Source organism: Artemia franciscana, chromosome 5 (genome assembly GCF_032884065.1).
Source record: "Artemia franciscana chromosome 5, ASM3288406v1, whole genome shotgun sequence".
NCBI lineage: Eukaryota > Metazoa > Arthropoda > Branchiopoda > Anostraca > Artemiidae > Artemia > Artemia franciscana.
In genome coordinates this window covers 44,827,585-44,855,389 of record NC_088867.1, presented here as the reverse complement: position 1 = coordinate 44,855,389, position 27,805 = coordinate 44,827,585, and the positions used below count along the sequence as shown (strand labels likewise).

At 33.8% G+C, this 27,805-nt stretch overlaps 1 protein-coding gene across 1 annotated transcript; it reads right to left on the bottom strand.

Annotated features, from left to right (window-relative positions):
- Positions 1-30: 30 nt before the first annotated feature.
- LOC136027475 (N-acetyl-D-glucosamine kinase-like) lies at positions 31-27,805 on the bottom strand. The gene is made up of 8 exons (XM_065704773.1): positions 27,650-27,805; positions 21,680-21,764; positions 19,453-19,551; positions 14,345-14,486; positions 12,759-12,869; positions 9,609-9,732; positions 3,148-3,322; positions 31-340 (listed from the first exon to the last, which is right to left on the bottom strand). Exons 1-8 carry the CDS (start codon positions 27,682-27,684, stop codon positions 59-61), a joined length of 1,053 nt encoding a protein of 350 aa, XP_065560845.1. The 5' UTR covers positions 27,685-27,805; the 3' UTR covers positions 31-58.

Here is a 27,805-nt window from a genome sequence, read left to right as displayed (position 1 = left end):
ATAAAACTTGTATTGGAAACAAGATCAAACTTTCTGGAGCCAAGAATGACTAGTTTTATTAATCAGAAGAATTTTCATAATGGTACAAAAGACTACAATTTTCCTTATAATTTCTAGGTAAATAATATCCTGCAGTTTCTGAGCCCAGATAGGCGGCTCCAGCTGCTACTGATGTATTCAATGTATACAATGTCAACTCTTTTATTGGATTTATTAGTTTATCTTTTCCAGTTCCAAGATGTCGAATGCCTTCAGTGAACCCATTTGTCATGAATTTCCAGCTTTTCCAAACTGAACCAACGCAAAGTATTGGTACTCCTCCTTTATTCTCCATGAGAGCCTAATTAAAAAGATTATATAATTTATTTAGTATTACTTATTCCTATGTTATTTACATAATCTATTATTAGTCCTACTTTCTGTTCTACGAAAGTCTTGTATATTTAATATTGTTTTTATATTTAGTATTGTGGAGTTATTGTGGCCTTCCTTCTGTGTTCTCTCTGAGAGATACTCGTTTAACAGATTATAATACAACAAATTACAAGTAACTCATTGAAGCACCATTCCACATCAGGCCCTCACAGCTACGCACACTCCTTTTCCTCTTCCATCCTTCATCCAAAGAAAGAGGCCTTCCTTCCCTGTTCTCTCTGAGATACTTATTTAAAAAATTACAATGCTATACACTACAAACAACTCACTGTAGCACCACGCTGCCTAAGGACGACACAGCTACATCACACTCAATCTCTTTAAAGCCTCCCTCCTAGGAAGTTCTCATTTCCCTTAAATCTTTTCTTACGGTATCCTCCCACTCCAATCGGGGACAACCTACTTTTCCTTTAGCCCTAGACGGTAGGTGAACAAGGACAACCTTTGGCAATCTGTCTTCTTTCATTCGCAGAACCTGTCTTAGCCATATCAACCTTTCTCTCGCTATAGACCTAGGAAGCGGGATTGGACCCACTTATATATATATATATATATATATATATATATATATATATATATATATATATATATATATATATATATATATATATATATATATATATATATATATATATATATATATATATATATATATATATATATAGATACAAAATATTGGCACCGCTTTCTTCTCTGTAAGATCTTAGTGTAGAAAAAGTATTAGCAATTCTACCTTCCATTCTGTGTGGGCATAGTACATTAAAAAACATTACTTTCTATTATTATTATTGTTCACGCGAAATATTAGTTGTCCTGCCCTGTTCTCACTGAGAGCGTAATAAAAGAAAAAACTATGGTGTTAGGATTGATATTTGTGTGTTGGCTAGGTGTTAGCAAAAAGAATTCTTTTTTGGAGAGTTTTAGAGTTCATGGTGCAAAAATGAGTTTAAAAATTAATGTTACGAAGACTAAGTCAGTTAAACTAGGAATAAATGAATGTGAAGAGGTGATATCGGGTAATGAGAAAATCTAGCAAGTGCATTTGTTTTACTTACTTGAATAGTATTGTTAGTAATGACTAGTAACTTTTCATAGTTCCAAAATGCTTGGAAGAATACTGAGATAGGAATACGAACCAAGATTAAAAGACTAGAAGCTATCGTGGTAGCAGTGATCAAGTACGGTTCTCAATCGAGGGCACTTTGAAAGACGGAGGAGGATTTGTTCGTTATTTTTCAAAAGAATCGTCTACGGAAAGTTTTGGGTACCGATTTGACTGATCATAGACTGACCATTTTTCAAACACCAAGTTGCGTATAAAATGTGCTTCTATCAAACTTTCTAGGGCTATAATGAGAGAAGGACCAAGTTGGCTCGGACACATTTTGCGGATGAAGGATTACAGATTCCTAAAGACCGTTCGTTTTGGCCGTCCATCTAGAGCCAAACGAAAAGCAGGTTGTACCCGAATGGGGTCAGAGAAGTCTTGAGGAAGCATTTAAAGGAAATCAAAAATTTTTGGGAGGATGTAAAGAGGAAAGTTTTAAACCGATTGGGATGGAGGAGGAAGATACGCAGCTGTATTGGCCTCAGACTTATTCCTTGGTGCCACAGTGAGGTTGTTAGCAATACTAGGTACATATAAACAATTCAACAAAGTATTAGAACCCATACTTTCTTCTTCTCGATGGAAACTTGGCATTATTTTACATTTTTCTTATTGTAGTTTATTATTTATTAAATTGTGTTTAATTTTTATTCCCGACAGATATTGTACCCCCTGCTTTGTTTCCTACAGGATCCGAGACAAATACAAGCATGACATAAAATGAGTAAGTAATCATATTATTTAATAGACAAATAACAATAAAGATATAATTCGTTTATATTTTACTAAGTTGTCAAAGAGACAGAAGGAGGAAAAATATTCGATTAGTCAAATATTCAATTATTTTAAAATCTAATAACAGCCATTAAACACAACAAAAAATCAAAGACGATGCCAGCAGTAGGGCAAGGCCCAAGAAAACTGCATTCAAAATTTGTTATTTGAAAATTTTTGAAAATATTGATTCAACATAAAATGTTAAATGCTCCCTTGTCTCATAAGTTATTTAGTGTATTGAGCCAGGAGATACAAAAATATCAACGTGAGGTATTGTCTGGCGTACCCGTCTCTCGCTGTAGACTGAAATTAAGAAAGTGTTGGGGGAGGAAAGTGTTAAGAGATGTTGATTAAGGCAAGGCTTAGAAGAAAGGATTCGAACTACACTTAACAACACCATTGGCTGTGTAAGATCATTATTCTTTCAACTAATTCCCTTCGAAGCATAAATTAAGGTAATCTCATTTTAAATTAATTTCTTAGTAGAAGTTCGGCTAAACTAAAGATATTCTTTTTCATATAAGTTAGAATATTATTGTATTCAAACTGAGAATTGGTTTCATGATTACAATTTTCTAAAAGAATAGGTTTCATGATTACAATTTTTCTTCAGTTAAAGTCCCCATTGGTTAAAACTAAAAATTTAAATATGCAGAAAGGCAGGGATTAGTTTCCACACCTGTGTTTCAAAAGCGTGAAAACTAAGGTCCGAATATAAAACAAATTTATCACGCTTAATTTGTTGTTGTTGATTTATTATTTATTATTGTTTTATTATTTTTCTTGTTTAATTGTTAGACTTAAATTGTTGAATCTTAATTTCAAACCTGTGTTGCTGATGGCATCAATGCAACAACATATTCTCCAAGCACCTGTCCAGCCTCCTGAAAAAGGTATTTGCACATTTTATCATCTTGCTCTGCACCTTCAGATATTTTCAAACAAAGGCCGGCGTATTTAGTCTTCGAAAAAGAATTGTAACATGGATCCAGCAGTCCAAACCTATAAAAATTTGAATTTAATTTAAAAAAAGAATATTTGCATACTAAATTAGGTTTATATTAGACTGTAATTGTTAACACATATTAAAAATTACGTAAAAAGTTTAACCAAAAGCTTCAAAAGAGTTAAACAAGTTTACTAACAGAGGAAGAATATAAAAAAGTAAGGACATTTTTTCTTATTAAAAACGTAATTGCTATAGCCTACACGATGTCCATAAAATACCTGAAGAGAGGTCAGGTCGTGATTGTATGCTGTTTTGTAGATTTGTAGTAGACCATATTTTGACCAAAGTAGAAGCAGTCATAAAACATTCAAAAAACATATAAAACTTTTATAATAAAACATTCATTTGATAAAAATATCATTCAACTAATAAATGACTATTAAACACACAAAAAAATGACCACCGGGTATCGGTCATAGCTTATGAGAAGAATCTCATTAGCCTATGTGCTCGGATAAACCACTACCAGAACTCTTTCGTTCCTTTTTTTTCGTCAATATATAGTAGTGCATAATAACATGTTTTGTTATTCAACAAAACATGTGTTTTGTTGTTTTGTTATTGGCTATTTGTGCTACGATTGTTGTTTAAATAAACTTTTATCTCTCTCTGTCTCGTTTCACGCTGTCAATTTCTATGAACGTTATTGTAATATGGGACACACTTGAAAGAACCTCATATTTGCAAATAATGAGAGTAACGGATAACGGAGCAATGTGCACACAAACCTGACAAATTATTTGAAGTTCAATTGACATTCGTAATGGACTGTTTGCCCACCATGTCCAAGCTTCAGAATGGAATAATTTAAAAACATTGGAAAATAAAGTATAGACATTGTGAAAATTACAATTTTTCTCAAATAGCAATATCATAGAAAAATTTTCAAAAACAATTTCATGAAAAATCGTACTCATTATTTTCACTGCAGTTCTACCATCTGAGGACACTAATTTGGAGAGAAGATGGGAGGATGAAAATGGGCCAAATTGGTCAATTCTTCAATGCATCCAAGGAAATTTCGTAGCCCTTATATCTTGCCTTATAAAATACTGAAATCGAGTCATTGCTAGATGATTTTTTACATAACCAATAGCCCAAAGAATTTCAATCCTACAACTGTTTGCTTACGGCAAGTTTCGTTCGGTTATGTGGCTTATCACTAAAATCAGGACTTTCTGTTCCCGGACCGATGTTCCTTGGGATCTATAATCATGGTGTCGACTTGATAATTTTGGCATTCAAGGGCATCTAAAACGGGAACAGCAGCTATGTAATTCTACCACACCAGGATATTTAAAAGAAGAATAGATGGCATGATATCATCTCTTATAGAAAGAACCATGTGCTCCGTGAAAACTGCATACGTTAAATAATATTTTTATTCTGTTAAGTTTTTAATTCAGTTAAGAGAGGTTAGTATCAGAGAAATTTGTTGACTCTGAATTTGTGACACATGTTTAGGGCAACCATGGGTGCTTTATAGCATTTTGTTTACTATTCTTGTGATTTAAATGTTTGGTTCTTATGGAAAAGGGGGAACTAGTAAATCAATTATATCATCAATGAATTATATTTTCTTTGCATAACGGTTTTGGTAAGTGATGATCCCACACGCACGTATGTCCAATCCTGCCATCTATAACAAGTTAATTTTCCTGTTCATCAGAATTAGTAATTGAGAGCCTTGTTCGGTATATTTTATTAGTTAACTAATAAGCAGATTTTCCCGTTTTTTTTGTAATTCTTAATTAACTTAATTTTTTTTTTCACGAGCGGATTGTTAGTTGACTGAAAAGTTGACTGCAAAACTACTATTAAGAATTCTTTGTTGTTAGTTATCTACAAAGAATTTTTGGCAAGACATTTGGATTCGACAGCACATTCTTACCTCTTTGATAAAATACTTTCATAGTAAAAGTAAACTGTCGCAAAATATGATTATTCATTTAGGGTTTCCCAGGTTGAATGATTGAGCTGTTTATTAAAATCGCTCACTCTGAGGCTACATTTTTACATTTTCTTAGGAAACAATATCTGTAGAATTTTCACAAAAGGTTGATTTCTTGTTAGTCTTAGATGGTTTTGGCCTACTTCGTTGTCTTGAATTCTTTATACCTCATTTTCCTGAACCTGATGGTGAGATCCGACTCACGTTACAGCAACTTCAAATTTTCTGCCAAACTTTTTGTTCTATTTGTTAAAGCCTGGTGAACCTTCTCAGTTAACTTTCTGGCAAATAAAACTCTAAAAGCGAGAAAGTAGACTTGTTAGTTTCGTTAAATTGAAAGCAAATGAAATTTGATATTTTAGATGCCGTTAAGTTTCTGGGGTATCGAGATTAGAAAGCTACTTCTCTGATTTTGGATCCAAAAAGGCCCAACAGTGCCACCTCGTCGTTAAATTTCCAGATCTTGGGCTAAACAAATAGACTAGTTCTCAAGATCGTTTTATCCCAATTAGTCTGATGTCCATTCCTATCCTTACTACCCCTTCTTACCCTTACTAGTTTACTAGTAATGTTGAAAGTAAAAGGATTGCCTTTAATCTTCAGAAGGAAATTCTCCAAAACTAAGATGTTCATTCATCATCGCCTCATGTTTGTCGTGATAATAACTTTCTATTCAACGGGACAACCTTGTGAGCAAAATAACTATACTTAAACCTTTTGAAATATGCTTGAAACCACTCAATTGGTTTTGATGACTTGTTTTTCAGTTGTTGAGTTTGAAGCTTAATAAATTAAGATATTGCGCAAGCTGGTAGTGTTAATATGTTCATCGCAGCTTTAACGACTTTTTCCATTAACTTTAACATTAAGCCAGGTAGTATTAATTCGAAGCCATATACATAAATCATTAATCAGTTGACTAACCCTTTATGTACCAATTGCAAGGCCTAGGTTTGATGAAAGACCTGCTGTTCTTTCCTTATCAATGATAAAGCTTTCCACAGTTATAGTTGTTGATTTGGTAACCCATTTTTTAACTAATTTGGGATCACCCTAACCAAGCACCCTTTAAAGTAAGTTTTCAATCATAGGCAGTGCAAAAGTTCTGCCAAAGAATATTATGAAGCAGATTCTGTGCAATATGGGCAATATTATTAGTACAGAAATACTGGTTTACAACCTCTGTAAAGCCATTAAAATCATTTCCGATTATAAATTTGTTGAGAATACCGATAGAAATAGTGCTTAATTTCAAATTTATTTTAATATAATAGTCACAGTAGACCATACTTTACTCCTAACCTGGTGTCTGGCACGCGGCGGGCTTGTATATATGAAAAAGAATAATCAAACAGTTCGTGGTAACGAACTGTAGTAGTAAGGAGCGACCCGGCTCAATAGTAACCAAAGCTCAAAAAATGGAATTTTGATACCAATAGCTACATCAAAAGAATTGCATTTTAATGCTGATTTTAAATATATAAGTTTAATCAAGTTTAGTCTTACCCATCAAAAGTTACGAACCTGAGAAATTTGCGTTATTTTACAAAATAGGGAGAAACACCCCCTAAAAGTCATAGAATCTTAACGAAAATTACACCATCAGATACACCATCAGATTTACAACCCTACTGTATAAGTTTCAAACTCCTATCTACAAAAATGCGGAATTTTGTATTTTTTGCCAGAAGGCAGATCACGGATGCGTGTTTATTTGTTTGTTTGTTGATTTTTTTTTTCCTGGGGTGATCGTATAGACCCAGTTGTCCTAGAATGTTGTGAGAGGGCTCATTCTAACGGAAATGAAAAGTTCTAGTGTCTTTTTAAGTGACCAAAAATTGGAGGGCACCTAGGCCCCTCCCACGCTAATTATTTTCCCAAAGTCAACGGATCAAAATTCTGAGATAGCCATTTTATTCAGCGTAGTCGAAAAACCTTATAACTATGTCTTTGGGGACGATTTACTCCCCCAGAGTCCCCATGGGAGGGGCTACAAGTTACAAACTTTGACCAGTGCTTACATATAGTAATGGTTATTGGGAAGTGTACAAGCGTTTTCAGGAGGATTTTTCGGTTGGGGGGATGGGTTGAGAAGAGGGGGATATGCTGGGGGAACTTTCCATCAAGGAATTTGTCAGGGGTGAAGAAAATTTCCATGAAGGGAGCGCAGGATTTACTAGCATTATTAAAAAAAACAATGAAAAAATAAATATAAAAAGTTTTTTTTCAGCTGGAAGTAAGGAGTAGCATTAAAACTTAAAACGAACAGAAATTATTACCCATATGAGGGGCTCACCTCCTCCTAATACCTCGCTCTTTACGCTAAAGATTTTTAAGTAATGTCAACTATTTATTCTACGGCTTTTGTGATTCAGGGGTCATTCTTAATGAATTGGGACAAAATTTAAGATTTAGTGTAAAGAGAGAGGTACTGACGAGGGGGTGAACCCTCTCATATATTTAATAAAAACATGAGAATAAAAAGTTCTTTACGTAAACTAATTTATAAGTTACATATATCTTTTACTAATAAAAAGATTCGTAAAAAATTAAAAGTTCTATTTGCCTTTTTAATTAACCAAAAAATTGGAGGGCAACTAGGCTTCCTCCCCTGCTCTTTTTTTCTCAAAATCATTCGATCAAAATTATGAGAAAGCCATTTAGCCAAAAAAATATGCAAATTTTGTTTTAATTATTCCTCTGCGGAGAGCCAAAATCAAAACATGCATTGATCTGTCACCCATGCAAAAAAAAAATTTTTGTTTTGTCCAGGCCACGAGGCTGTAAATTTTCTACATAAAGTTTTCGAGAATGACAATTCCAATGGTTCATTTTTCTTTCAATCTAACGTCGTTTTTGAGAAGATTCAGGCTATTTCGCCTAATTCCCATAAATAGGTAAAAAAAAAATAATTTTCCTTGTTGTCCACGCCACGAGGGTGTAAGTTTTCTACATAAAGTTTTCGAGAATGACAATTCCAATGGTGCATTTTTCTTTTGATCCAATGTCGTTTTTGAGAAGATTCAGGATATTTTTTCCTAATTCCCATAAATAGGCTCTTAGAGTAACAATTTATAGTTAAGACCAATCAAGATAATAGTTAACATTCCTCAATCAACTGCAAAAAGCAATTCTCTTTTCACTAGCCAGTTTTTTTTTTTAATATCGGCCGTGGTTTGTTCTTTACTATACTGCAGCTATTGCTGCAACCATGATACTAGTGTCAGAAATAGCTCACGGAGCCCCTAATTTCGTGAGAACGCAATACATTCTTTGTACCCTGATAAATGTCTCTTCAACAAACAAGTGGGCAAATTTACAATGTGCGCTAATGAACTTATGTTCAATAGCGTTAATGAACTGCGCTACGCATCTAAATGAACTTGAATTTGATTTGAAAAATTAAATAAAAAAAAGTTTTTTTAACTGAAAGTAAGGAGCGACATTAAAGCTTAAAACGAACAGAAATTATTCCGTATAGTAAAGGGGTTGTCCCCTCCTCAACACCTCACTCTTTACGCTAAAGTTTAACTCTTTGTCACAACTCTACTTTTTAAAACCATAAAAAAACTTTAGCGTAAAGAGCGAGATGTTGAGGAGGGGACAAATTAAAGTGCTTTGACGTTAACTCTTAAGATAAAACAACGAACGCCTTCTAAAATTCCCCAGAAAAATCATGAACTTATGGTAAAAACAAAAAAATTGAAAGATTAATAATGATACATCTTTTACATAAATACATATTTTTATGCATGTTTTATATGTAGTTTTCCCTCTTATTAGTTTCCTACGGTCTTTGGTGACGTAAGAACCGTGACGCAAGAAACATAATTATAAAATGATGCTTGAAATTTCAGCCAACTCAAATAAAAACAAATCCACTGCAAAAACAAGTTTTGAGTCTGGTGTACATGGTTATCGAACTCGCTCTATCAAGTCTGCGAGTTTAATTTTTTTTTTTACTTATCATTGATCGAAACACGATACTTGCTGTCACTTTCAGAACAATATGATTTGAAATACCCCAAAAAAGTATTATCCTAAATCTAGGAAAGAGGGGGAGAAAAAAATATAGAGAGACACAGTCCCTCTCTCTTTTACAAACTACAATTGGTCAAAATCTGTCTTTGTAGGAAGTGTTTTTTGCTTTTTTCCAATTTTCCCAGGCTGAGCAGTTGGTAGAGTGAGAGTTGGCAGTTGGTAGAGTCAATGGCTTTGATTTAGCAGTTTTTTGGAAAGCGGCTAGTATTCAATTTATGTGGCCAAATGTGACATAAAAATGGCAACTGTATCCGTGGCATGAGGAAACTCCGTAAAGTAAACCATACCTGTCTTTAATTTCAAAGTGCTCAAGAATCACTTTCCTAATGTAGGTAGTATCATAGGGCGGAACTCTAAAGTTGTCATCCTCATCAATTATTGTTTTGATTGCTTTATGAGAAATCCACCAAGCTAAAAAATATAAAACTTCATAATAAATATTTGATTTAGTAATAAAGGACAAAAAAACTGGTTCAGAATTATCTATAGATACAGGTATGTCCGAGCCACACAATAGTCGTATCTATGAGCATTTTTGTCTCTTTTGCTCTGTCTGTTTTTTTCTCTCTCTCCCCCTCTTCGTCTCATCTCTCTCCCTTCCTCCCCTCTCTTTGTCTTTCCATATTTTTCCCTCTCCGTGTCTTTGTCTCTTTTTTCTCTTTGTCTCAGACAAAGAAAGAATCCAAATTAAAAAGAAGGGTTAGTGCATTACAAGCATTGATTTTTTAGTTTATTTTTTATATTTGAATTACCTTTAATTTATTTTTTATTATCTTATGCTTAGAAGCAGAAAATTAAAATGGCAAAAAATTGTCCGAAAAGTTTTTACCACCACTATGTTGTGTTAATTTGTGTAACGAATACTGCCAACATTAATTTGTTCCCAAATATTTTCTACTAATACAAGTATTTTTATCTTTTGTCAGGTGCCTGCTAGAGATGCCAAAACTGTTGTGCTTTCACCTTTTATAGTTTCAAAAAGTATTGACTCTGATTTGTCAGTCAGAAAAAAGAGAATTGATTGGTTAATGAATTGCTTTTGCACTGGTTTAGTGTACTGTGAGTCAATGTCAAAAAAGTAAAGTTGGCCAATCAAAAAAGTGATTCCATCCAACTGTTTTGACAGCTACTCAAAGCACAAGAATCAAGTGAATTGTAGTTTATTTATAAGACTCCACATTAGGATTGGTTAAAATAAAAAAAGAAAATTGTCTGTCTGTCAATACTTTTGATTTGATTGATTTGTCATTGATTTGATTGATTTGATTTGATTTGATTGATTTGTCAGTCTAAAATCATAGTTGTGCATAATTACATATGGAGAACGCTTGGAATGAACTGTTAATGTTGGTGCGAACATCCTACATTGATCTGAAGACTATTTTTGACAATCAATGGTCCGAATTGAAAATGAATAAGATGTGCTCCTCAGAGAAAGTATTGATGATTCCTCTTTCAATGTTGAATGGGGAGTTTTATGTGTCTGACATGGTTGAATAATTTTTAGTTTTTTCTCGTATCATAATTGACATTAAGAAATAAACAAGCAGTTTCTATGAATAGAACACATGTGGGCTATGTTAAAGGCCGTATCCAGGGGAGGAGGGTCCGGCAGTTTGACAATATGGCCAAATCCTTTCACAAAATTGACTTCCCGCACTCTTCAACCGTTTTTATTTCTTTGCTAATTCCAAAACCTTCTATACAATGGGACTATTTTCAGCTGCCTTGTCAGGGTATTTAATTAACTAACAGAAAACCGTCCGGTTGCATACGCATTGCATCTAAAACATAGTTTAAACAATAAATGATATTGAAGGTTATATCGTCTATTTTAGATGCCTGTGCACAATACCTTTGAGATTTGACATTTAGTAGCTTCAACAATCTACTTCAACAATCGATTCAGTGGGGCTAAAAATGAAATTGTTTTTTATTTGCTTCTATTATTGTCATATCATTATTATTTATTATTGTTCTATTATTTACTTCTATTAATGTTTTAATTGCTTCTATTATCTCCAAATTATCGGTGTTATGCCAAATGTTACCAGGCAGCAGTGAAAAGCAAAAGTAATGGATACCGCTAAATTAAAGGAGTTGCTGGGGGACGCCGATTTTTTTTGCCCTGTTATAGGTCCGAAAACCCGGATGAGACTGCGAGGAGGTTTTTAGAAATCTTTAAAAATTTCCTTGACCAGGCGTGCTCTTACCGTTGTATTACAAACAGGAGACTTAAACAGCCTACGAAACCTTAGATTACATCAACTATGCTCAAGTCTATACATGTAAAGAATAAGCTCTATTGGAAATACTTACCAATTTCGATTGAAGAAAATAAACGAAATTTCAAGAATTATAATAATACATTAACAAAATTAAAACATTGAAGCAGAGTTATTACAAACCAACAATCTTGGAGGCAGAAGGGTTGCAAGGAAAACATGGAAATTAATTAATGATTGTCTGAATCGAACGAAACAAAATGAAAGCCCCGAAGAAATGACAGGAACAGGTGGGACAACAGAAAGGGAAAAAAGAAGCGATTACACTACTTAACGGCCACTTTGCTACTATCGGTGAAATGACCAACACCAACAACTGTATTACAGTCAGCTTTAGATACTGATTTCAAGAAGTATTCACCTCCATCGAATGCCCTATAGATATTTTTTTCTCCTATCTCGGCTTCAGAATTATTGTTAATTTCTAGGGTTTTTAAAAACGGAAAGTCAGAAGGGCCGGGTGGATCAAGTACAAATTTACTGAGGACGTTTATACCGGAAACTGCGGAGTGGTTAGCTCATATTATTACCCTTTGTTTTAAGTGCCGAAAATTCCCTGATTGTTTAAAGACGCTAGAATAGTTGCATTACATAAGGGAGGTGATTCAACAGATCGTAATAATTATCGATCAATTCCGATTTTATAAGCTTTTTCTAAACTTAGTGGACATTGTTTATATAATCGTGTGGTTTCGTTTTCCTTAATGAGGATGGACTAATAAGAAAAATATCTGATCAAAGTAAAGAACAAAGAGGAAACTTAAAACGGGCAACAGTTTTGAAGTTACTTAATAGTTTCTTCTCCAAATCATTGGGGCTGGGGCAGCTTTCCCCCTTGATACCCCCCCCTAAAAGACACCACTGGCCCTATGTTATAATCTAGTCTACCTGAAAAGGCTAAAAAATGCACCTACTAAACATGTGGCCTAAACATTAAGAGCCATTCACTGAAAAAGGCTGATTTCTCCACCCCACAAAAAACCTCTTTCCCTAAAAAAAAGACGCTACAAAAAATGATGCATCATAATTGCCGGGTTTAGACTATCTTTTCTGTTTTGAACCGCCACTTCGACACTGCCTCCAGTTTTGACACTGCATCATAAAAATTATCACTGAGAATGAGTATAAAAATGATTAGCATGATTTGTGTACCTCCTCCTTCATCACCAAGCATATGACCCCATCCACCACAACGGGCAGTAGTCCTATCTGGATTGAGAAGTAGTGAGTTGGACCCAGTTCCAGCAATGATCACCATTCCACCTGGAAAATTAAGGTAGTTGACAAGTTTTGTCCGTCACCATAACTTTAATAAATATACTTATCTTGAGAAAGCCTAAGGCTCAAATGAAAGTTCCGAGAAAGCATAAAATCCACAGATATCATTTTAATTTTGCCGGGTTTTCTACCTAATGTCAAGTTTTATCTTTCATCGATTTCGGTAATTTGCGTTCTGTTTTAATTATTTTAAGCATTGCAATTTCAGCAACACTTAATCCCCAGACTGACAATAGCAATAATTTAATTTTTGCGCGCTTAAACAAAAGAAAAAAGAAGATTCAATTGAAAAGAAAAGACCCAAAAGAAAATTTTCTGATACGATACGTATGATACTTGCAAATGTTTCTTATCCAAGACATGTAACACAGATAAAATGAAAAGGTGCAATTTTATGCATATGCTAATTTTTGCCCATAACCTTAGACATTAGGAACTTGGGGTACTCTCGAAAGGGGGGCATAGAATATATGTAATCAGAATCCTGTTCGAAGGGTTTGAATCAATAGGGCTACTTGTTTCAGAGGTGCTATCTATGTCCACCTGGTTATATGATTTCCGAAAGAGTGAGTAGCCCTTCGGATTTCAGTTTGTTTATTAGACTTTAAGTATTATATCCTACCACCTGATATTGATTACAGTTTAAAATCATGACCATATTCGCTACTTTATATAATCAAACTAAAACGGTGGAATTCATAGTTGTAAAATGACACTGGCATCATTTTCGGTATTTTCGAATTTAAAAAAATTAAAAATTTAAAAAATGGCTAACGATGCTGTTGTTGTTGGAAACAAAAAATTTCTCCCTAAAACTTAATAACTTCATTATTTTCAATTTATAAGAAGTCTGAAATCGACAGGAATAAATCAGTCATGAAATAGTGTGCCCCCAAGTTAAGGGGCAAAATTTGCCCACTGCCGCAATTTAAATGCCAATCTTGAAAGTTTTAGATACTTTTTCAAGTAATTTATCAAGACAGAAAAATTCAACTTATAACAGAAAACTGAGCATGTTCCAGTATTCTTTTAAATACAACAGCAACAGCAATGGAAGGGGTAACTAGCACTAAAAATGATTTGAATGAGAAGTTGATTATGACTGTCCAGATGAACAAAATTATTTACAAAAAATAGTAAAGGGGCACATAAACGCTGTTTTGGCCCAGAAAGATGGGAGTAAAGCCTCCTCCTGATCCACTTCAACCACGCTCATTCAACTTTAAATATTTTGCCTGTAAATAGTGAGTGACTTGCAAAACCTATGCGAACAAAACGGCAGGTAAAATTGCTCACTGAGACGATTGACAAATATTGTATATCGCAGCAATTTGTTTCTCTATTACTGTTCTAAACACACGTTGTTGTCAACCTATGAGCAAGAAGAGACTCGTCAGCTTTTTTCAATTTAAAACCCTCAGCCTAACACTATAAGCATGTTAAAATAATAAAATCTTTACCTATATCACTCATTGTATAAACTGATCCAACTGAATCGCTTTCTACTCTATAATGCTCGGCCAGGTTTGGGTATCTTTTTGAAAGTCCCTCTTTGATCTCATTGTTCGTCTTCTCTTCCTCACAGCCGCTAAGAGCAAGGCCCTTGGGAGAAAGTTTTTGTGTAATTATCCTGAAACTTGTGGGACAGAAGATACAGTCCAAATATAGAAAAACACAAAAAGACTTCATCTATTCTTTTTCTTTATACCTTTATATCATCAAAATTGCGCATGACAAAAGTGTCGAACGTGCATGCCATTGGTAATCCCTTGAGTTGAATACTGTTCAGCTTTCAATACAGCATAAATATATATACGAACAGTAGCGAAAATTTTCTCCCAAAATGATAAAGATGAAACCGCTCCTAAAAGATTTCCCCTTGAAGGTCTCAGCAATAATTTCAGTCAGTTGCTTCTTGGGATTCACGTCATATTATAGTATATGTCACTTATCATTGGGCGTGCGCAAAGCGGGGTCATGAAGAATGGTTTAGCTTGATGTGTTTCAAAAATCTTTAATGGAGTATAGGACTTTTCGCTACTGTTTGTATGTATATTTATGCTGTGAACTATAAAGCATATAGCTTCTGATAGACCAATCAGAGTCGAGTGTTCAGGCATAATTTTTTGAAACTATAATAAATACAAGCCTGGAAAAGTGATTTTTCTATTTATAACAAGGATGTGGCAAAACATATAAAGACGTCAAAGTTAAACATGATTCAACTTTCAAACACAAAATGCGTGATTGACCAATCAGAGTCAGCGAGAAAAAAACAACTAATTATCATTAATGACAATCGAGTTCTGGAATACTCTCTAAACTACTAAGATATCGAAAGCTCCATTTTCCAAGCACTTTTGACAGTGAAAAAAGAGGATAGAGGATTACAGTGGAAAATTTCCCTTCTGAACTAGCTACAATAACAAAAAACATCATACTCCATTATCGTTACTGAAACACTATTCGACTGCCTATCCAATTTTGGTTTAATTTAATTGCTAACAGCCCCCCTCCCTAATGCCTAGATATAATTGTAGGCTAGACACTAAGCTTGCAATGCTTGTTTTACTTCGTTTTCATCAATAGCTAGTTCATAATGCTAACACGAACCCCTCCCCCCTCCAATAAAATCAGAAATTTTAGTTCTTATCCAAAGACTATATTCAGAAACTAGAAGGAGGAGGAGTTGCGTCAGATTAATGGGAAATTGAATTGACAAATTCTTTAAAAAGAATTCCTCTGATTGGAATGAATTAAAAATCGAACCTCTGTAAACGTACCTATTTTAGAAAGTGAATTTTACAAGACAATTACCAAAGAATATAACCTATTTAGGAAGAAACTGAATTTTTTTTTTAAAAATAATGAGAGGCAAAGTTCGAAAAATCAGTTAAAAAATATGTTGAACCAATAAAAAAAGCCTGTTTACAGTAGTATGACCCTAATTTCTCCCATGCTAAGTTCATTAGCATAACCGTACTAGCAGAGAATTCGCATAACCAGTTTACCAAGCAACCAGATCCGATGACCCACTTACATGAGTATAGTACAAGAGATACATCATTAGCATAATCCAGCCGGCATCTCATTTACATATACCTGTCTGGGCATAATTCACAAGATAAAGTAAAGGGTTTCATTTGATTTCAAATTGGACTAATAGAATTCATGATGTAGTATTGAGCTTTACTTGACAGCATCTATAAAATAGGCATAGTGTAAACCGCTTGTATCATATTCATGGGACTGAGTACTTATATGAACACTTCTTTTAGAGGGAACTTATGGTCATCCATGTCCAACCTTAGAAGAGCCCAATACCCCTCCCCAACTTTTTGCCCCCTCCCTTTTTTGAACCTAAAATTATTTTTTAAACTTTCTCAACCTTTTTTAGTTATTTTTTACTTAGAATCTTTCTCAACGTTTTTGGGGGGAGACTTAGAAATTTTTCAACTTTTTTATATGTCTGAGAATGACATTAAATATACTTATAACAAAAGACATTTACTTGTGATATTTTCTAAATACGAATAAACATGATATATATGGGTTAGTCGTGATAGTTACTTTAAAAAAAATGTCTTAGTAATAACAAAAGAAATTCACTTGTAATATTTTCAAAATATGAAATAAATATGATACATATATGTTAGTCATGATTTGTACTATTAGAAAAATAAGGTTTGTACTGACATTTTTCCTTTTTTTATTGAATTTTTTAACTTTGTTTTTGCATGTCTTAAAATGACATTAAATATACATGTAACAAAAGAAATCCACTTGCGATATTTTCAAAATACAAAATGAACATGATATAGATATGTTAGTCGTGATTTTTCCTGTTGGATAAAAATAGTAATTATAGTGATATTTTTTACTTTTTTTCGAACTTAAGAAATCTATTCAACTTTTTTTTACATGTCTTAAAATGACGTTATAAGACATGATATGCTAGATTTGGTATGTTAGAGTCTGAAATAGGTCAATTAGGTTTGGTTTTACCAAAGTCTAAGAGATGAGTCGGATTCTATTTAGAGTTAGAGACATGTAAAGTGGGAATTTATCAAGATTGAGTCAGACACAAACACTATTATTATTATTATTACCAGCTCAAAAGTGGTCTACTAGAGTTTGAAATATGAATTAGGTTTTTACCAAAGTTTGAGAAATGAATCGGATTCCTTTTAGATTTAGAGACATATTAAGTGGGAATTTATCAAGATTCAGTCAGACACAGACCCTACTACCAGCTCAAAAGTGGTATACTAGAGTCTGAAATAGGTGAGTTAAGTTTTTACTAAAGTCCGAGAGAGATGAATCGGATTCTGGGGGACTGAAATCTAACACCCATTACAAGAAATGATGCATTTTCATTAAGGCCCCTCAGAAATAACTCTTCATAAGGTTTCAATTTATCTGTAATAACAATTTTTCCCTCTGGAATTGGTTGCTAGGGGTTGGGCCAACCACATATTGTAATGGTCGCGTGAAATAGGCATAGTCTTAGCTCAAAGAATCGCGCAATTTTCATTAAGACCTCTCAGAAATAACCGAACGCAAAATGTGTCTCTTGTCTTGCAGGTCTGTATAATAGAGCAATAGAAACGATGCATTTTCATTAAGACCTCTCAAAAATACCTCTTAATATGGCTTAAACTCACCTCAACTGTCAATCCCCCTCCCAGGAATTGATTGCTTTTTGCTTACATTTTATCCTGTATCAGCTTCTTTCACGTTTTTGCTTTTCCATTTGTTGATTTTTAGCGTTTTTTTCAGTGTTTTAATAATGCTTGTAAATATGTTTTTATTAACAAAGTTGTATGTATAAAAAGCCTTCATTCTTTAGATTATCTGTTCCAGGATAAAACTTCAATATGTTTCACTAATACAATTCAAGCATCTTGGAGCATATGTACATTGGTATGCTCTTTCAAGATTTTATTCTATAGATTATCTGTTCCAGGATAAAACTTCAATGTGTTTCACTAATACAATTTAAGCATCTTGTAACATATGAACATTGGTATGCTCTTTCAATATTTGTCTCTAATATAAGTGTTAAATTCTGTGTAGTGAAGAGGAAAAGAACGACTTTTGATGATGTATGAAGGTGGCCCATATTCCAACCAAAATGACACCCTCGCCTTTATTTTATCTCTGATAGCACATTCAGGTTCCAATAGAGTAAAAGACCCTATTACTAAAAGAAATGCGTTATGAACAAGCCCCAATATTCTCTGATAACACTCTCTACAGCATTACTGAATAATAAGGTGCTCATCAAATGTAAGCAATTTCTAGTAATCGATTTTCCCCTCTGTATGTCAATTATTGCAGCCATATGGAAACATGCAATTTATTTCATCATTCTGGTATGCACGAACAGGAGATTCTCTTTGCGTGCAATAGGTTATCATGTAGAAGGTATTACCAGAATCAAAATATTATGAATAGTTTGCTGGTCCAGTTGGTTAAGGCTTATGTCTGGTCCTTGGGGAAATCTTGTGCAAATAAAAAAACGCCTTCAAAAAAACGCTTTGAAAACAAAAATAAAATCTTCAAGAAAAAAAACTTGAAAGAAAATAAATTCCCCCCAAAATCTCTTAAGGTATTGCGTAACATCTCACATGTGCACCATCATTATTTAGCATCCCACATTTGCACCGCCATTACGCAACAGTCACATGTGCCCCGTCATTACACAGCATCCCACGTGTGCACCGTAATTATATAACTTCTCACGTGTGCGCCGCCATTATGTAACATCCACGTGTGCGCTATATTCAATTTCAAGTTGAAATTCCCCACAAGGACCTGACCTCTACCAGGTCACATGAGATTACGTCATCCTTAACATAATTAAACATTCCATGCTACATAAAAATCAAAGAAAAAACTCTTTATTATGTAACAGACACCTGCATCACTTGGAAACATTCCCTATTATGTAACAAGCACCTGCTGGCTGTCATCAGAATGGCGGAATATTAGTGTCATGGAATGGAGGAACAGGGCTGTCATGGGAATGGAGGGATAGGGATTTCATGAAAAACATGGAGGGGATACTACTGCAATCGAGTATGACTGCAATGCTGAAATAAAGAACAGGATATTATAATATATTGTTTTTAAATGTTGATTTAAATATAATGTAGGCATTTGTCGAGGTATTTTTTCTTTTAAATCTTTTTGCTTTTGTCTTTATGTTTCAATACCCGCAACCATTAGAGTTTAATTGATAGTAAATACTTCTCAGTGAAGCATTCATTTTTGTATTAAATTTAATCAATTTTGTACTTTCTAAACGAAAGGTTCCATTTGCAAATAAAATTAAGAAAAGGTTAGAGTTCGCCTTAAAATTAAAAAAAAAAAATACAAAATAGTTAGAACTGCCGCAAAAAAAATGAATATTTCAAATCAGTGAACTTGCTTCTGTTTCATTAGAATCTTGTTAGGGATTTTTATAGTTGTTTTAGAATTTACCTGAATTCACTAAAATATATCCAAAATCTATGTAGGGGTTCAGTTTCATAGGGAGACATTTACATACGAAGTCTAAACTTACCAAAGCTTTTAACTTAATATCTTCAGATATCCCAGCTTTCTTTTTTGCCTCTTGTACCATGTCATTTATCCTTTTTTGACATTCTTCCATTCCAACTAGCTAAAAATGAAGGAAGAATAAAATTAATTATATATTCTTTATATTAAAATAGAATTACTTAATTTGATTAAGAGGTTGCGAAAGTTGGATGTTTTTTTCCGTTCCTTCTGCACTTCTTTCAGTTGGATGAAGGGGGCAGTACTCTAGCCTTAAAAAAGTAATACATGTCGATTAAACAGGATTATACATTATTACATCGCTAAAAATGAACTAATTGCGAATGTTATTTTTAATATGTGTAAAATAAGGAACATCTTTTTAATATTAAACAGGAATAAAGATTATTAATAGATATTAGTAATATTAGTAATATTAAAAAAATATTAATTAACATGAATGAATATTAATTTATATCTTAAATATTATAAATGAATATAATTAATAAATTGTATCAACATATTAATATATTAATAAATTATTAATGAATATTGAAAATTAACAAATATCTGAAAATATTAATAAGGAATAATGGAAACGCGTATTTTTAAAATAAGGAAACTTTCAAGGTCGAAACATTGGTTTCCGTCTCTATAGGCTAAATCTGATAGAAGATATAGATAAAAGAATTAACGCAAAGTACTTGGGCCAATCTAAATACAAACTTAAAGATACAGATTTTTTTTTTTATAAAAGTCCTCAATATTTAAATTACCCAATTCCCTATCGCAAGTGTGAAATTAAAATCAACAAAGAGTACGGACAGTTTACACATTTTCGCATCTTTTATCGGCTAAACTAACTAAGTATGGCTTGGGAATAAGATCATATCTCAAACAGTTCGTGTTTTTTTTTACTGTTTAATAAAGTAGAATTGAGAGAAAGAGTCAAACTTTAGCGTAAAGAGCGGGGTGGTGAGAAGGGAACAGCCCCTTTCATACACGCAGTAATTTCTGTTCATTTTAAGTTTTAATGTCGCTCCTTACTTTCATTTAAAAAACCTAGTTTTTTTTTTATTTAATAACTACATAAAAGCAAGAAAGGAAGCGTCTCTCATAAGCATCGAGAGTATTTATTTGAGGTGTCAAGAAGAAGATTATAAATTAATTCCCATAAAGCAAAACCTCTTGATCTTGATAGAAACTTAAAACCTAGATTTTATGCAACTGCCCACTCAGAAATATAAGTTTATAAAGAAGTTTTCTGTTTTGTGAGGGGGGCGTAGGCCCCCTGACCCCCCTCCCCCCACACCAACCACAATTTTTCCCATATTCAGATGAGGACTGAAGGGGACTTGCCCCATGCGCAGAAATTTTAGGGGCGTGAAATCTCAAATAAATAATATAAGTACTAAAATCATTTTGTAATTTTGAAAATTTATTTTTGTAAAAGACTGAAGTTAATGAATTAGAATAATTAATAAATTATTAACTAATTGATGAAATAAGTCAAAATTAAAAAGAATAATAATAATTAAAATATACTAATGACAATTAAATAATTTAAATAATGAATTAAAAATAACTTATTAATTAATTAATAAATGGAATTTTGCTAATAAATGAAAATGTTAAAGTACTTGCGTATTATCCGACCCCTCTCAAGAAGTGTAGTTAAGTTAATCCTAATAAAATATACCAAAATATGATGAAAACATAATACTTAGAAACAATATTATGGAAACTACAACAGAGAGGCATGGAAAGCAGGCCACCCAAAACGCATTATGTTAAATGCCTAACTTAATCACCTATAAATATATATATATATATATATATATATATATATATATATATATATATATATATATATATATATATATATATATATATATATATAATATAATACTTAATCAAAATATACCTCCATCGTAATTTTTTCTCAATGAGACTAGGCTAATTATAACCTACTACAAACAGACAAATCGACTTTTTTTTTTAGATCATACAGATCAAAATTCCCGAATGGGGTCGGGATAATACGTAAGCACAAATCTGAAAATTTTGTGAGAGACAGGGGGAAGGCTCTAATGAAGATTTAGCCTCGGGTCAAGAGAGGCCAGAACTGCCACTGCCCCTGATGTGTCTTTCAAAATTTATTTCCTAGGAGACCAGTTTAAAGTCAGTTCGAGATTTCCTCTTATCTTTTTCTAGCTCGTCGACAAGGAGAAGATGTGGAAGATAGAACTCACCCAATGACTTGTAGAGGGACCAGTTGCTTCCGCTAGGAGTTTGCCGTTTTTATCGTATAAGTGCACTTTCGAATGGGTTCCTCCCCTATACGGAGAAAAGAAATAGCATCATTAGAGACCTGGTTATTTAGACATGTTACAGTAATTGTTTCAACCAACACTAAAACTAAACATCTCTGACAAAATTCATACAAAGAAAGAAGAGGAAATTGCAGAGGAAATTATTAGTAATGTGTTTTCGTAAGCCAATCACATTATATTTTATTTCTAGAGGAATAATAACTTCATTTTACTACCTGATTGGTCTTAAAACTTGATGCGTGAAATTTCAAACCAATAAAAAAAAATAGTAACAAATTGTTTCATAAATAGTCCCTCTGTTTCTTTGGGTCAAGTCCCTCTTTTTCTTTGGTTCAATTTTAGATATCCGAAGGCAAGGGGGTATTCGAGATTTTTTTATGTGGGGGACTTAATTTTACTCGATAAGAGTCTTTTGAATACAGGTCTCTCCTATCAAACAGTTTGTGGTAACAAACTGTAAGTAAGGAGCAACTCGGCTCAACAGTAACCGAAACTCTAAAACACGGGATTTTAATATCAATAGATACATAAAAAGAATCAGCTTATTATGCTGATTCCAAATATATAAGATTCATCTAGCTTAATGTTACCACGAAAAAGTTCCGAGCCTGAGAAAACTTGTCTGATTTTTTAAATAGGAGGAAAACAACCCCTAAAATTCAAGGAATCTTAATGGAAATCACGCCACCATATTCAATGTACAAGAGAGCCCTACTGTAGAAGTTTTAAACTCTCTGCAAAATGTGGAATTTTGCTATTTTTGCCAGAAGACAGATCACGGATGCTTGTTTATTTGTTTTTGTTTTTTTTTTCCCAGGAGTGATCGTATTGAAATAGGAGATGGTGCATTCGAACCAAAAACAAAAGTTCTAGTGCGCTTTTTAAGTAAACAAAAAGATCGGAGGGCAACTGGGCCCGTCCGACGCCTATTTTTTCCCCAAAATTATCAAATCAAAATTTTGAGATAGCCATTTTGTTCAGAATAGCTGAAAGATCAAATAGCTATGCCTTTAGGTGTAAAATGATTCCCCGCAGTTCGTGGGAAGAGGCCTGTAGGGAATTAAATTCATTGTTTACGTATAGTATTTGTTATTGGGAAGTACACAGATTATTTTTTTTTGGGGGGGGAGGGATCTGTTCTTGGGATGAAATACTATAGGGAGAATCTGCCTTGGGGAGAGATTTCTGGGGGTGAATTTTCCAGGGGAAATTTTACACTGGGATGATTTGACAGAATCACTATACGAAGTTCTTTTTAAATGTCTTAAATTCTCTTTGCCAAATTTTTTATTCGGAGATGCTCCGGGAGAATTACCCGGGGGCTATTTTTAGCGTCTTTTGATTTCCAAGAAATAATTTCCACGGAAGGGGGCATTTCTGGAGTGGTCGAGAAACTGATAAGAGATTAGTCTTATTCAAGTGAAAGAATGGTAAGGAAAGTTTTTCAGGTTGAATCGTCCGCAAGCAATTTTACAGGGAGTGGCGATGCTCAGCAAGAATGGAACTGTCTGGAGAGAATTTGACAGGGGGGGATGCACTGTACGTTGGATGAAATTTCCACGGAGGAGTTTTAGCGGGGGGAAGGGGTATATTTCATAGAGGGTGAGCCAGATCTACCGGCATTATTTGAAAAACGAAAGGAAATTATTCTATATATGAAGGATTACCCCCACCTCAATACCTTACTCTTTACGCTAAAGCTTGACTGTTTGTCCCATTTTTTAAGAGCGACTAATGAAACATGGGCCGCTTAATTAAAAAAGGCTGTTTAGTTAGAATAGAAGCCTTTTTAAAAGTGCTAACAGCTTTAGCGTGAAGAGCAGGGTCAAGGTCTAAAAATCAGGGAATGGAAAACGTAAGAAAAATCACGAGCTTTTCGTGTCTTGTCTAGTCTTGACTCGATGAAAATCAGCTTCACCTGAGTGATAGCAATGGAAAGGGGATAAGATATTATTTGAACGATTTAAATTGTGAATTAAATAAAAAACACGCTTTTTTTTAACTAAAAATAAGGAGCGACATTCAAACTTAAAACGAACAGACATTATTCCTTATATGAAAGGGGCTGTCCCCTCCTCAACGCCCCGCTCTTTACGCTAAAGTTTGACTCTTTCTCACAACTCTATTTTTCAAAACAATAAAAAACTTTAGCGTAAAAAATGGGGCGTTGAGGAGGAGTCAGTCCCTTTCATATACGGAATAATTTCTGTTCGTTTTAAGTTGTAATGTCGCTCATGTCAATCACGTATCTAGAACTTGTGCTTATTCTTCCCATCAAGGTTCATCCCGATCTCTCCACTCTAAGCGTTTTCCAAGATTTCCAGTTTCCAAGATTTCCGTTTCATCCTCGACCCCACAACGTCCCCTGATCCGATCTGAACTGAAAATGGAGCGTCTGAGAAACAATATCTTTCTATATATCAAGTTTCATTGAGATCCGATCACCCATTTGTGACATAAACATACCTCAATTTTCACGATTCGGATCTAGATTCAGATCTTCTTCACGTAAAAATTGGTGTGGTCCAGGATTCGAGCCTAAAACCTCTCGCACCCTAAGCGAGAATCATACCGCTTGACCAGCAAGCCACACTTAAGAACGATAATCATTTGTTTTATCGGCAAATAAAATTCTTCTCAACTATCTCGTTCGCTCACCCCCCCCCCCTCCAGATGGTCGAATCGGGCAAGCGACTATTTTTATTTTAATCTGGTCTGGTCCCAGATACGCCTGCCAATTTCCAACTCTCAGAACCGGGACCGACAGACAGACGTACAAACAGAAATTGCGATCGCTATATGTCACTTGGTAAATACCCAATGCCATAGAAACAGAAAAGAAACAAATTATTAGGGATATATAGATAGATGGATAGATAGATAGATAGATAGATTTATTCTATTCGAAATATGGGATAATCAGTGGGATGGGTGCTTTGTCAGAGACGCACATTTAATATTTGGAAAGAACACAAACAATTAATCTAATGGCACTTTTTATTTTATTAAGATTTTTTCTTCTGTGCAGCTGCCAAACTAGAATTTTACCGAAAAACAAACTCAGACAAAAATTAGGGAAATTATTGTTCTTTATCAAGGTCATGACAGGTGTGAATCTTTTCCATGGCTAAGATAAGTACAAAGCTGTCTTTTAGGCGATTTTCTAAGTCTTTGAAAAAGTGGATGAGCTAAAATTGGAGCTTGAAAATCCCTTTTTGAGACATAATTTTGATTCTTGATTTCAATCCTGAAAGCTCCATTCTTCTAGTTGTTTTCGAAAATGGCAAAAATCCCCTCAACTAGAATTTCAGGTTAAGGTTACTTATATATATTGTCGAAAAAAGGAAATACAGACTACTATTTGATTCCCACTTAAACATTTTTTCAAATGTAAAAATCTCACCGTTGCATCACAGCTTCCTTCCTTCCGTTTAAGCCTTTTTTTCACGAGCTGGAAAGCGTAGCCGTCCATATATTTCCAATATTTGCGATTAGCGAAAAGCTGACAGGCGGTTATTCGCGAGAAGACAAGAATTGGATTGACTTAGAAAGTGAATTGAGAACGGAAAGTGTTTCTGGTTAGTGGCTTCTGGCACTAAATCCAAATTTTAATGCTCATGAATATAATAAAATTCTGATTTCGTTTTTTTTTCGTGTCATTATAAATTGCTTCAAGAAATGAATAGGATTTTTTAAAACCTTGCTAGAAAATGATTTTATTAATACTGGTGTATATGCAAAATTGGATTATCACAACAGAAGCATGGTCAGTTTTTAAATAATTTGCTTTTTCTTACATTACTCGAGACTGAATGACATAATTTTTACTAGCCTGTCTTACAAGGCACCTTCACTCTCAATTAGCTTCCACGATAGCCCCTTTGTTGCTGCTAAGAAGATAGGTCCTGTCGCGAAAACTCCCCTGTTATGAGGCCAAATATAACTCTAGATTATATACAATATTTTGACAATTTTATGGGTTTGCTATTATTTTATTGGCTTATTTCTCATCATTAATTGGTTCATAATACCAAATACGGCCAATTTAAAAATACACCAACAAACTAAGGAAATTTTTGTATGTGGTTTAGAGCAATATCTCGCCTCATTAGGGGAGGATCATTGAACAGGGAAATACACCGTATATGTCTTCTGTTTATCTGAGTTTAGGGTAAATTTTTCGCAGTTCATATAATTAACTTACCAATAAAGTGAACATACCACTCGATGCCTTTTTTATGCTCTTTACGAATAATAATCACTTCTACCGCAAATTCCAATTTAAGCACTTTTTGACCTAAACTAAACTAAACTAACGTTCTCTATATATATAAAAATAAGTTGTCTGTGTGTGTGTGTGTGTGTGTGTCGAGTGACGTCATGTTTGTGTGTCGACTGACGTCATGTTTGTCGACTGACGAAATTACAGACCGGGACATCGGGACACAAATGACGACCGGGACACCGGGACATACAGGGAATATAAATGACGACCGGGACATTCAAAGAGAAAGCGACCGGGAAACAAGGTATGTTCGATTAGCAATCACCATAAACAAAGCACCGGGACAGAAATGACGACCGGGACACAGGGAATATAAATGACGACCAGGACACTCAAAGAGAAATTACAGACCGGAACACAAATGACGACCGGGACAAAAATGACGACCGGGACACTGGGAATAGAAATGACGACCGGGACACAGGGAAACAACAACAACGGGGACGCCGGGGGGCACAGGGGGATATATAAATGACGACGGGGACACAGGGAATGTTCGATTAGCAATCACCATCAACAAAGCTCAAGGGCAATCATTAGAATAATGAGGTATAGATCTGAATACAGATTGTTTTTCCCATGGACAATTATATGTTGCATGTTCAAGAGTCGGTAAACCTGACAATCTATTTATATGCACAGACAATGGGACAGCCAAGAATGTTGTATATTTGCAAGTTTTACGTAGTTAATATATATATATGTATATATATATATATATATATATATATATATATATATATATATATATATATATATATATATATATATATATATATATATATATATATATATATATATATATATATATATATATATATATATATATATATATATATATATATATATATATATATATATATATATATATATAAATATATATATACATATATATATATATATATATATATATATATATATATATATATATATATATATATATATATATATATATATATATATATATATATATATATATATATGTATCTATATTCACAGGTGGGACAAAGGGACACAACTACAATGGCGCGTAACTAATATGGCGCGCAACGACTTACGCGCGCGGGGGGGCTTGGGGTTGGGCGCGAAGCGCCCCCACCAACTAGGTGTTGGGGTGGCGCGAAGCGCCACCCCAACAGCTAGTTATATATAATTTTGGCACTGAGAAAATGTAGTATTATTTTGTTGAAAACGACCAAGAAAACAGCCCAAGAAAAAACGACCAAGAAACGTAGTATTATTTTGTCAAAAACAACCGATAACTAATACTTTAATTAAAAATTCGTCATTTTTAAGGACTCAAAAAGTGCTTAAATATAAATTTTGCGATAGAAGCTATTATAATATTCGTAAAGAACATAAGAAAAGGCATCACGTGGAATTTTCACTTTATTGGTAAGTCAATTATATGAACTGCGAAAAATTTACCGAGTTTAGCCCTATAAGTAATCTTAACGAATTTTACTGAATTTACACTTTTGTATTACAAGTAGGCTATACCGATAAAAGCAACAAAAAACCGGATCGTCCATATTATTGGTATTTTATGAAGGTGTCTGAGTACCGCTTCGTTACGCGCCCCGTAACCATAAAACGTGTCTTACCCTTCAACTCCGCCATATAGCTCCGGAAAAGACATCCTTTTAAAATAAAAGAAAACTATATTTTTAGGTTATCACTAGGAGTCTGTCCACTACAAGTTATCGATTGTTACTCGTTAAAACCTTCTCCTTTCTCTTGTGTAATTTGATAACAGCCAT

What these genes read in the sequence shown, in the direction of transcription:
- LOC136027475 (XM_065704773.1), bottom strand. Translation starts at nt 27,684, where the DNA reads ATGTCTTTTCCGGAGCTATATGGCGGAGTTGAAGG. An exon ending in CTATATGGCGGAGTTGAAGG is followed by an intron (nt 21,765 to 27,649) that starts GTAAGACACGTT and finishes TTCTCCGTATAG; the next exon opens with GGGAGGAACCCATTCGAAAG. An exon ending in CACTTTGAAATTAAAGACAG is followed by an intron (nt 3,323 to 9,608) that starts GTATGGTTTACT and finishes AAATTTTTATAG; the next exon opens with GTTTGGACTGCTGGATCCAT.